The sequence below is a fragment of the Aphis gossypii genome, chromosome 1 (assembly GCF_020184175.1).
Source record: "Aphis gossypii isolate Hap1 chromosome 1, ASM2018417v2, whole genome shotgun sequence".
Taxonomy (NCBI): Eukaryota; Metazoa; Arthropoda; class Insecta; order Hemiptera; family Aphididae; genus Aphis; species Aphis gossypii.
The window spans coordinates 6128031-6141469 of NC_065530.1; the positions used below are offsets into that span (position 1 = coordinate 6128031).

Genomic DNA, 13439 nt, shown 5'->3' on the forward strand with positions numbered 1-13439 from the left:
AACAGCTAGAGTCGTTGCGTTTTCGTTATGCTGTAAGTAAGTCTTATTACTATACGAACGAACTGTAATATGGTTTTAATTTTTAAATATAACCAGCGATAAACGAAAAAATGCAGATATGGATCACGTTTATATTGATAAATATAATACATCAGACTCACGTAAGTATTAAGATTATCAGGAAGTTTCCTCTCCAGTGGCGTAACAATAAAATTCTAGCCCTTGTGCAATATTATTTTATGGCCCCTAAAAATAATTATATGAATAAAATTAAACAATTACACATTACATTTATGATGTAAATAATAAAATATGTTCTAATGACAATATTTCTACCTGTTTCATGGACGATTTATTTTTATACTCTATACGAGAATAATATTGTAATATATTACAAATAATATACCAAATAATAGTATAATAGTTATAGATAAAATTCTTCGTAATATAAAATTGTATGATTTTATTGTAATTTATTATTTATTATAAAATAGTTTAAAATTATTAACAAAATATAAAATTTTAATATACATATTTTAAACAAAGTATCAAAATTCAGGGGGCCCCTTTTGGACCTACTAGGCCCCAGTGCAATGCACACCTATGCAATCATGTAGTTACACCACTGTTCTGCTCTCCGGAAGTATTCACCCTACCACTAACGGACATTTATCTTCTCGCGTTAAATATTATCCGTTCAGAAAAAATTAAAACAAGCATAAAAGATTAAAAACTGTAGAGTTAAATCATAATTTAAAATATATATTTATATTATTCAAAACAACAATTTGTTATTAATTATTATTTTTATTTAATTAATTTCAGTAAATTGTTTCAAAAAAATTCCTATATTTTTATTCAAAGCTATCGTATACATATTTAACTGTTTAAGTACATCATTAACTAATAATAATTTGTTTTGTTTTTTCATAAAGTATTTCCGTATGTGATTATATTAATGAGATAGTAGCAAAACAACGTTGCTCTTTTAAAGAATTTCTATGAGCATCCAAATGTTTGGTTTGTTTAAATTATCGGAATTTTTAACGCCATTAATTATACTTAAATTAAATAAATTTATGGTGAAGTTTGTACCAGTTATATAGAGTAATATTCGTATATAATATAATATAGTTTTCATTTATGTAATTTTAATCGGAATAGTCCATTATTATTTTGCTGCATTTGGAGACTTTTTTATTGGAAGGTTGAAAAAAATGTTCGCTAGTAAAAATATTAATGGTGGAAATGCTAATTTTTCATAATGTTTAAATCAATTAGCTATATACATAAGTATAATGTGTATGTTTTATTGTGCAGGTGTCCGCAGCCCCAGTTGATTCAGTGAGTACCTACCTAATATTGCATATTAAGATATATTTTTAAAATAAATATGAAAATAATAATATACATCAACTGTATAATCTTTATATACATATCAATATATCATTGATTAGGTAGTTATAACCACGACTAATTACGGGAAAGCCTGTTATGAATTATAAACCCAATCTTTTAAATTTAACTCAACATTAGTATAGGTATAATGTATGTGTTATCAAATGTAAAATATTCAAAGCTGTAAAATCATGGTTATCAATAATTATAAATACGAGTTAAACTTGATTAAGCGTTTAGCTGTATAGTTTTAACTATTCACAACATTATTTCTATTTAATTACGATATTATAGTTACCTTCTATCTATATTATGGAAAAATGTTGATACATACATAATACATATATATATTCTTTGGTACCTAGTTTGGTGACATAATTAACGATATATGAGCTATATTATGCAATATTATCACTTTTTCAGAGTTTTGCTAAAATTGCAGACACAATTATTAACCCAGCATGGATAAAAAATGTAAAGTAAATATTTTAATTTTATTAATAAATATTTTTTTTGTAATTTTAACTTTAAAATTATGTTATTCAGAACCCTGATTCACCAAAAAAGGTAAGGCGATTTTACTAAAATATCTTGCGATTATTATTAAGTACAATTATAACCTTAAGACATTTTTGTTTTTAAACATAACGTAGTACAATAAGAATACAGATTTAAATAAAAAAGTAAGATATGATTTCACTTGACATAACTTTATTATTTTATAATTGTTGTGATAATATAACCAGTGGCTTAACTAGAAAAAAATTTCGGGAAGGGGGTTACATTATTATAATATATATCGTCAGGTAAACCGAAGAAAGGGAGTACTGTGGCCTCAGAGAAATTACGGAGGGGTAAAAGCCCTTAACCCCCCTAGTTGTGCCACTGAACATGATGATTAATAATTAATTATATTTTCTTCATCGTTTATATTTTTAACTCAATTTTTTTCGTAGTGACTGAAATTCACAGGTAATGGAAAACGTACTTGAGTATAATTGATGTCTTATAAAATATTTCCAAACCTACTCTAGACAGCAATATATTATTATATAAAAGAAATAATAACAATAAATATAATTATAATAACAACATTCAAAATCATAAAGTTTTTGTTTTAAAAGTTTACTGATCTATAATGTGTTTTTTGAAAATAAAAAAATAAGTTAATTTTATATTTAATATAAAATAAATAAAAAACTCAATTTTGGAAATAACTGATCCATAAAAATATAATACTTCGATGCTGTCTAAATTATTTATAAAAAACTAAGTGTTTGTGTTTTAATAAACTAAACTAAAAAAGTTTTTGTTATTTTTATAATAGTTCATTGTAATGTTTTAGAATGGTGAAAATATACCAATAGACGGTGAAATAGACGATTCAAATACAAAAAATAAGAAGAAAAATAATTCTCGTAGAAAAAATAAAACAAGCGGTAAGAAACGCAATAATAATAAAACAAGAAATAATAGAAGAAGAAATAATACTGGACATAATGGAAGATACTTATGGTACAGTGTGTTTACAGTGGATGAATTATTAGTAAGTAAACTAATATTATTTTAGCCATGGAAAATATTTATTTTAATTTAGTAGTTAGTACGTACAAATACAAAAACATTGAGTTTTTTTACAATTAAATATTTTTAAAGCCAGCTTTCCAACATAGACTAGTATAACATTAGTTAATAAGTAATTAGACATTTTGGTAAGGTTAATTTACCAGAATATAGAAATCATGAAGATGAACAGAAGATTGTATTGATATGGGACGATAAACGAAAGATTGTACAGAACGAGCATGTAGACGCATTATCAATGTACAATGTAAGTTTTATTTTAAAATTGTTAAGTATAAAAATAATATCATACAAAAAAATATTTATATTTTGTATAGTAAATTATTTTTATCACTGCATCCGAATTGCGTACAAATTAAAGAGCAATTTGGCCGACAGCCGAATTGCGTAAGTGTTTTTTTTGCGACAGGGCCAGAGTTGCGTGGGCATATTTTTTATGACAGATTCGAAGTGCGTGAGTGAAAATTTAAGTTAATTATCATTTTTTGTCAAACATATTAATATGTTGTACAGTAAAAATACAGCTAGTAAATTAATTTTAATGTTGTATCAGTATGGGATTTTCAATAATTAAACTGAATTTACAACTGAACTTGTATTTTTAAAATTTAAAATTTTTCGGTTTCTGAGAATTAAATATCTCATTCCTATTGTTTTAAGCAAATCAGTTCTGTCACAAAAAAAAAGAATTAATAAATAAATTAAACACGCAAAACATTCGAAAACATCGATATGAATGTATATATAAGGGCACCAATTAGGTATAACATAATTTTATTTTTCAATTAAAATATTGTCAAAATCAAATACAGTGATCTGATAGAAAAAAATAAAATAAACACTACACAATTACATAAAAATTGAAAATTAAATATTGAATATTATTTTATCAAAGTTTACTTAAACTATGTTTCAGTTAAATAATAATCAATTAATACGACAAAAAAGAGATAATATATTAGAACTTCAAGATAATATATTAAAAAAAAAATATATTAATCAACACGATTGGGAGGAAAATGAAAATAGCATGAGCAGTAATAGTAATGAGAATATTAAAGAAAACATGGAGTTTTTAAATTTAAGAAACTCAAACACTAATAAATTAAAGAACATATTAAAAAATAGAAAACAACCAACAAATACAATTAGAAATGAAATAAGTCGACCAAGCCATGCACAAGGTTTGGGTATACCTTTGGGAGCTGATATTAGTGAAAAAGAAGAATCACAGCTGAAAATTATTGAAGAAAATCCACAAAAAATAAATGCTAAAACAACATTATCAAATGACAAACCAGAATTAATTATTGGAGAAAACACCAGTATTGACAAAAATACTCCAGAAATTGAAAAAATTGATACGTTAATAAATGAAATGAACTCAAATTCAAACCAAAGTGCAGATTATGAGCAAGATTCTAAATCATATCCATTATCAATAGAAACAAAAAATAAAATTACAAATTACAGCTACATCGAAGAAAATAAACAACACGATATAATAAAAAATATTAAACATCAGTTTAAGCCTAAAACAAGAAAATTAGAAAAAAAACAGCCTAAAAATAACGATGAAGGAACACTACAAACAAGATTTACACTAAATGCCCCCAGTAAAAATGATCAAAAAACGCCATCAATACCAGAACATAAAATAGAAGGAAACACTGACATTGCTAAAAACATACCTACAAACGATGAAATTGAAACGTTATTGAACGCATTGAATTCAAATTCACAAGAGAATTCATCTAGTGAAAATTCGGATTTAAGCACATCATCATTAGAAAAACAACAAGATATACTAGATTTAAGCGATCTTGGAGATAATAAAGAAAAGAATTTATTAAAAAGTATAAAACAACCTTCAAAACCTATATCGAAAATAGAAGGGAAAACACTGTTGGAAAATAACGAAAAACTACCAGAGATATATGAAAAATACTTAAATAACCCATCAGAAACAAATACAAAAAACAAAAAAGGATCTCAACAAATAGGTAATACACCATCCTCTCTGAGTATAAATAATCAACAAACACCATCAATTAACGTACCAGGACATATTACACCAGAACATACTGACATTTCTCAAAACATACCATCAAATGTTGAAATTGAAACATTAATGAATGCAATAAATTTAAATTCAGAAGAAGGTACAGATGATCAAAATTCTGAACCATATTCATCATCGTTAGAAATAAAACAAGAAATTCCAAATTACAGCGATGACGAAAATAATAAACAACACGATATTTTAAAAAATATAGAAACTCCATTTAAGCTTAAACCAAGAAAACTAGGGAAAATACGGCCTAAAAATAACGATAAAGGAACACTACAAACAAGATTTACACCGAATGCCCCCAGTAAGAATTATCAAAAAACGGCATCAATAGACATACCAGAACATAAAACAGAAGGAACCACTGACATTTCTCAAAACATACCATCAAATGTTGAAATTGAAACATTAATGAATGCAATAAATTTAAATTCAGAAGAAGGTACAGATGATCAAAATTCTGAACCATATTCATCATCGTTAGAAATAAAACAAGAAATTCCAAATTACAGCGATGACGAAAATAATAAACAACACGATATTTTAAAAAATATAGAAACTCCATTTAAGCTTAAACCAAGAAAACTAGGGAATATACGGCCTAAAAATAACGATAAAGGAACACTACAAACAAGATTTACACCGAATGCCCCCAGTAAGAATTATCAAAAAACGGCATCAATAGACATACCAGAACATAAAACAGAAGGAACCACTGACATTTCTCAAAACATACCATCAAATGTTGAAATTGAAACATTAATGAATGCAATAAATTTAAATTCAGAAGAAGGTACAGATGATCAAAATTCTGAACCATATTCATCATCGTTAGAAATAAAACAAGAAATTCCAAATTACAGCGATGACGAAAATAATAAACAACACGATATTTTAAAAAAAATAGAAACTCCATTTAAGCCTAAAACAAGAAAACTAGGAAAAATACGGCCTAAAAATAACGATAAAGGAACACTACAAACAAGATTTACACCGAATGCCCCCAGTAAGAATTATCAAAAAACGGCATCAATAGACATACCAGAACAAAACACAGAAGGAAACACTGACAATGCCAAAAATATACACGTGAATGATGAAATTGATACATTAATAAATATAATGCATTCTAATTTGGAAGAGGATTCAATTGGTCAAAATTCGGATTCAAATCCGTCATCATTAGACAAACAACAGTATATCTTAGATTTCAGCGATCTCGGAGATAATAAAGGAAAGAATTTATTAAAAAGCATAAAACAACCATTAAAACCTTTATCGAAAATGCAAGAAAAAAAATTGTTAGAAAATAACGAAAAACTGCCAGGAATTTACAAACAAAAGTTTAACAACTCATTGGAAATAAATAAAAAAGACGAAGAAGGACCTCAACAGAAGACTTTAACTCTAATCACACAAAATTTAGATCAAGATAAAATTAAATCAACTCCTGCATATGATAATTTTAAATCTAATATCATACAAAAAAAAAAATCAATAAAAACGCCAGATTTAATGGATACAATTGATCAAGAAACAACTAATACAATAGAAGAAATTTCAATAGAAATCCCTTTAGATGATTTCGGCGATTCGGATGGTTTGCAAGATCAAAATAACACAAGAGGTATGACAATGAAGGGCGCGGCTATGGGGAACATGAAAGATAAATCTCCTTCATCGGTATTGAATAATAAGAATAAAAAGGATCATAAAGACGGCCACCAGAAAATTAATCAAAATCCAAATAGAAACATACACAAAACCAGTATAAAAAAAAGTAAATCGATAAAAACACCGGATTTAATTGATACAACAGTTCCTAAATCAACCGAGAAAGTCATCGAATTGACAACAGAAACGCCTTTAAATGATAATGATGTATTGAATCCTTTAGGGGAATACAATAAATTAGGAGGATTTACAATGGAGGATGCTGCTTTGGAAATAATAAAAGATGAAACCCCTTCTTCGACATTGAATTATAATAGCATGAAGGACCATGATGACAGTCTCCAAGTAACAAACCAGCCTATGTTAATGAAACCAAATACAGTGAACCCTAATACAGAACACAATGAAGACGTTCATATAAATATTGACGAAGTTCCTAAGAGTGGTTTTGATGGTAATGAGAAAAAAAAATTCGTCGAAAAATTTGGTTCAAATTCTCTTGCTGATTTGTTTGGTGGTTCATTAGATTTTAATGAAGAAGATTTGTCTGAACCAAGCATAAATAAGAAAAAAGTTATTCCAATATCTAAACCAAATAATGTTATAAAGAACGTAGAAGATGAAAAATTGCAACCAATTCAGACAAATAATGATAATAAATCAAATATTATACAAAAAAGTAAATCGATAAAAACACCGGATTTAATTGATACAACAGTTCCTAAATCAACCGAGAAAGTCATCGAATTGACAACAGAAACGCCTTTAAATGATAATGATGTATTGAATCCTTTAGGGGAATACAATAAATTAGGAGGATTTACAATGGAGGATGCTGCTTTGGAAATAATAAAAGATGAAACCCCTTCTTCGACATTGAATTATAATAGCATGAAGGACCATGATGACAGTCTCCAAGTAACAAACCAGCCTACGTTAATGAAACCAAATACAGTGAACCCTAATACAGAACACAATGAAGACGTTCATATAAATATTGACGAAGTTCCTAAGAGTGGTTTTTATGGTAATGAGAAAAAAAAATTCGTCGAAAAATTTGGTTCAAATTCTCTTGCTGATTTGTTTGGTGGTTCATTAGATTTTAATGAAGAAGATTTGTCTGAACCAAGCATAAATAAGAAAAAAGTTATTCCAATATCTAAACCAAATAATGTTATAAAGAACGTAGAAGATGAAAAATTGCAACCAATTCAGACAAATAATGATAATAAATCAAATATTATACAAAAAAGTAAATCGATAAAAACACCGGATTTAATTGATACAACAGTTCCTAAATCAACCGAGAAAGTCATCGAATTGACAACAGAAACGCCTTTAAATGATAATGATGTATTGAATCCTTTAGGGGAATACAATAAATTAGGAGGATTTACAATGGAGGATGCTGCTTTGGAAATAATAAAAGATGAAACCCCTTCTTCGACATTGAATTATAATAGCATGAAGGACCATGATGACAGTCTCCAAGTAACAAACCAGCCTACGTTAATGAAACCAAATACAGTGAACCCTAATACAGAACACAATGAAGACGTTCATATAAATATTGACGAAGTTCCTAAGAGTGGTTTTTATGGTAATGAGAAAAAAAAATTCGTCGAAAAATTTGGTTCAAATTCTCTTGCTGATTTGTTTGGTGGTTCATTAGATTTTAATGAAGAAGATTTGTCTGAACCAAGCATAAATAAGAAAAAAGTTATTCCAATATCTAAACCAAATAATGTTATAAAGAACGTAGAAGATGAAAAATTGCAACCAATTCAGACAAATAATGATAATAAATCAAATATTATACAAAAAAGTAAATCGATAAAAACACCGGATTTAATTGATACAACAGTTCCTAAATCAACCGAAAAAGTCGTCGAATTGACAACAGAAACGCCTTTAAATGATAATGATGTATTGAATCCTTTAGGGGAATACAATAAATTAGGAGGATTTACAATGGAGGATGCTGCTTTGGAAATAATAAAAGATGAAACCCCTTCTTCGACATTGAATTATAATAGCATGAAGGACCATGATGACAGTCTCCAAGTAACAAACCAGCCTATGTTAATGAAACCAAATACAGTGAACCCTAATACAGAACACAATGAAGACGTTCATATAAATATTGACGAAGTTTCTAAGAGTGGTTTTGATGGTAATGAGAAAAAAAAATTCGTCGAAAAATTTGGTTCAAATTCTCTTGCTGATTTGTTTGGTGGTTCATTAGATTTTAATGAAGAAGATTTGTCTGAACCAAGCATAAATAAGAAAAAAGTTATTCCAATATCTAAACCAAATAATGTTATAAAGAACGTAGAAGATGAAAAATTGCAACCAATTCAGACAAATAATGATAATAAATCAAATATTATACAAAAAAGTAAATCGATAAAAACACCGGATTTAATTGATACAACAGTTCCTAAATCAACCGAGAAAGTCATCGAATTGACAACAGAAACGCCTTTAAATGATAATGATGTATTGAATCCTTTAGGGGAATACAATAAATTAGGAGGATTTACAATGGAGGATGCTGCTTTGGAAATAATAAAAGATGAAACCCCTTCTTCGACATTGAATTATAATAGCATGAAGGACCATGATGACAGTCTCCAAGTAACAAACCAGCCTATGTTAATGAAACCAAATACAGTGAACCCTAATACAGAACACAATGAAGACGTTCATATAAATATTGACGAAGTTCCTAAGAGTGGTTTTGATGGTAATGAGAAAAAAAAATTCGTCGAAAAATTTGGTTCAAATTCTCTTGCTGATTTGTTTGGTGGTTCATTAGATTTTAATGAAGAAGATTTGTCTGAACCAAGCATAAATAAGAAAAAAGTTATTCCAATATCTAAACCAAATAATGTTATAAAGAACGTAGAAGATGAAAAATTGCAACCAATTCAGACAAATAATGATAATAAATCAAATATTATACAAAAAAGTAAATCGATAAAAACACCGGATTTAATTGATACAACAGTTCCTAAATCAACCGAGAAAGTCATCGAATTGACAACAGAAACGCCTTTAAATGATAATGATGTATTGAATCCTTTAGGGGAATACAATAAATTAGGAGGATTTACAATGGAGGATGCTGCTTTGGAAATAATAAAAGATGAAACCCCTTCTTCGACATTGAATTATAATAGCATGAAGGACCATGATGACAGTCTCCAAGTAACAAACCAGCCTACGTTAATGAAACCAAATACAGTGAACCCTAATACAGAACACAATGAAGACGTTCATATAAATATTGACGAAGTTCCTAAGAGTGGTTTTTATGGTAATGAGAAAAAAAAATTCGTCGAAAAATTTGGTTCAAATTCTCTTGCTGATTTGTTTGGTGGTTCATTAGATTTTAATGAAGAAGATTTGTCTGAACCAAGCATAAATAAGAAAAAAGTTATTCCAATATCTAAACCAAATAATGTTATAAAGAACGTAGAAGATGAAAAATTGCAACCAATTCAGACAAATAATGATAATAAATCAAATATTATACAAAAAAGTAAATCGATAAAAACACCGGATTTAATTGATACAACAGTTCCTAAATCAACCGAAAAAGTCGTCGAATTAACAACAGAAACGCCTTTAAATGATAATGATGTATTGAATCCTTTAGGGGAATACAATAAATTAGGAGGATTTACAATGGAGGATGCTGCTTTGGAAATAATAAAAGATGAAACCCCTTCTTCGACATTGAATTATAATAGCATGAAGGACCATGATGACAGTCTCCAAGTAACAAACCAGCCTATGTTAATGAAACCAAATACAGTGAACCCTAATACAGAACACAATGAAGACGTTCATATAAATATTGACGAAGTTCCTAAGAGTGGTTTTGATGGTAATGAGAAAAAAAAATTCGTCGAAAAATTTGGTTCAAATTCTCTTGCTGATTTGTTTGGTGGTTCATTAGATTTTAATGAAGAAGATTTGTCTGAACCAAGCATAAATAAGAAAAAAGTTATTCCAATATCTAAACCAAATAATGTTATAAAGAACGTAGAAGATGAAAAATTGCAACCAATTCAGACAAATAATGATAATAAATCAAATATTATACAAAAAAGTAAATCGATAAAAACACCGGATTTAATTGATACAACAGTTCCTAAATCAACCGAGAAAGTCATCGAATTGACAACAGAAACGCCTTTAAATGATAATGATGTATTGAATCCTTTAGGGGAATACAATAAATTAGGAGGATTTACAATGGAGGATGCTGCTTTGGAAAAATAAAAAGATGAAACCCCTTCTTCGACATTGAATTATAATAGCATGAAGGACCATGATGACAGTCTCCAAGTAACAAACCAGCCTATGTTAATGAAACCAAATACAGTGAACCCTAATACAGAACACAATGAAGACGTTCATATAAATATTGACGAAGTTTCTAAGAGTGGTTTTGATGGTAATGAGAAAAAAAAATTCGTCGAAAAATTTGGTTCAAATTCTCTTGCTGATTTGTTTGGTGGTTCATTAGATTTTAATGAAGAAGATTTGTCTGAACCAAGCATAAATAAGAAAAAAGTTATTCCAATATCTAAACCAAATAATGTTATAAAGAACGAAGAAGATGAAAAATTGCAACCAATTCAGACAAATAATGATATTAAATCAAATATTATACAAAAAAGTAAATCGATAAAAACACCGGATTTAATTGATACAACAGTTCCTAAATCAACCGAAAAAGTCGTCGAATTAACAACAGAAACGCCTTTAAATGATAATGATGTATTGAATCCTTTAGGGGAATACAATAAATTAGGAGGATTTACAATGGAGGATGCTGCTTTGGAAATAATAAAAGATGAAACCCCTTCTTCGACATTGAATTATAATAGCATGAAGGACCATGATGACAGTCTCCAAGTAACAAACCAGCCTATGTTAATGAAACCAAATACAGTGAACCCTAATACAGAACACAATGAAGACGTTCATATAAATATTGACGAAGTTCCTAAGAGTGGTTTTGATAGTAATGAGAAAAAAAAATTCGTCGAAAAATTTGGTTCAAATTCTCTTGCTGATTTGTTTGGTGGTTCATTAGATTTTAATGAAGAAGATTTGTCTGAACCAAGCATAAATAAGAAAAAAGTTATTCCAATATCTAAACCAAATAATGTTATAAAGAACGTAGAAGATGAAAAATTGCAACCAATTCAGACAAATAATGATAATAAATCAAATATTATACAAAAAAGTAAATCGATAAAAACACCGGATTTAATTGATACAACAGTTCCTAAATCAACCGAGAAAGTCATCGAATTGACAACAGAAACGCCTTTAAATGATAATGATGTATTGAATCCTTTAGGGGAATACAATAAATTAGGAGGATTTACAATGGAGGATGCTGCTTTGGAAATAATAAAAGATGAAACCCCTTCTTCGACATTGAATTATAATAGCATGAAGGACCTTGATGACAGTCTCCAAGTAACAAACCAGCCTATGTTAATGAAACCAAATACAGTGAACCCTAAAACAGAACACAATGAAGACGTTCATATAAATATTGACGAAGTTCCTAAGAGTGGTTTTGATGGTAATGAGAAAAAAAAATTCGTCGAAAAATTTGGTTCAAATTCTCTTGCTGATTTGTTTGGTGGTTCATTAGATTTTAATGAAGAAGATTTGTCTGAACCAAGCATAAATAAGAAAAAAGTTATTCCAATATCTAAACCAAATAATGTTATAAAGAACGTAGAAGATGAAAAATTGCAACCAATTCAGACAAATAATGATATTAAATCAAATATATACAAAAAAGTAAATCGATAAAAACACCGGATTTAATTGATACAACAGTTCCTAAATCAACCGAAAAAGTCGTCGAATTAACAACAGAAACGCCTTTAAATGATAATGATGTATTGAATCCTTTAGGGGAATACAATAAATTAGGAGGATTTACAATGGAGGATGCTGCTTTGGAAATAATAAAAGATGAAACCCCTTCTTCGACATTGAATTATAATAGCATGAAGGACCATGATGACAGTCTCCAAGTAACAAACCAGCCTATGTTAATGAAACCAAATACAGTGAACCCTAATACAGAACACAATGAAGACGTTCATATAAATATTGACGAAGTTCCTAAGAGTGGTTTTGATGGTAATGAGAAAAAAAAATTCGTCGAAAAATTTGGTTCAAATTCTCTTGCTGATTTGTTTGGTGGTTCATTAGATTTTAATGAAGAAGATTTGTCTGAACCAAGCATAAATAAGAAAAAAGTTATTCCAATATCTAAACCAAATAATGTTATAAAGAACGTAGAAGATGAAAAATTGCAACCAATTCAGACAAATAATGATAATAAATCAAATATTATACAAAAAAGTAAATCGATAAAAACACCGGATTTAATTGATACAACAGTTCCTAAATCAACCGAGAAAGTCATCGAATTGACAACAGAAACGCCTTTAAATGATAATGATGTATTGAATCCTTTAGGGGAATACAATAAATTAGGAGGATTTACAATGGAGGATGCTGCTTTGGAAATAATAAAAGATGAAACCCCTTCTTCGACATTGAATTATAATAGCATGAAGGACCATGATGACAGTCTCCAAGTAACAAACCAGCCTATGTTAATGAAACCAAATACAGTGAACCCTAATACAGAACACAATGAAGA

General features: G+C 28.5%; 1 protein-coding gene across 1 annotated transcript in view; it reads left to right on the forward strand.

Annotated features, from left to right (window-relative positions):
* The window catches only part of LOC114120273 (protein PFC0760c-like), a 20881-nt gene continuing 7442 nt past the window's right edge, over positions 1 to 13439 (forward strand). The window contains exons 1-9 of the mRNA XM_050197767.1: positions 1 to 161; positions 1321 to 1344; positions 1822 to 1872; positions 1945 to 1965; positions 2744 to 2944; positions 3116 to 3229; positions 3899 to 11015; positions 11121 to 12440; positions 12602 to 13391. Coding sequence (XP_050053724.1) covers positions 111 to 161; positions 1321 to 1344; positions 1822 to 1872; positions 1945 to 1965; positions 2744 to 2944; positions 3116 to 3229; positions 3899 to 11015; positions 11121 to 12440; positions 12602 to 13391 — 9689 coding nt within the window. The 5' untranslated portion in view covers positions 1 to 110. The remainder of the gene's footprint in view (positions 162 to 1320; positions 1345 to 1821; positions 1873 to 1944; positions 1966 to 2743; positions 2945 to 3115; positions 3230 to 3898; positions 11016 to 11120; positions 12441 to 12601; positions 13392 to 13439) is intronic.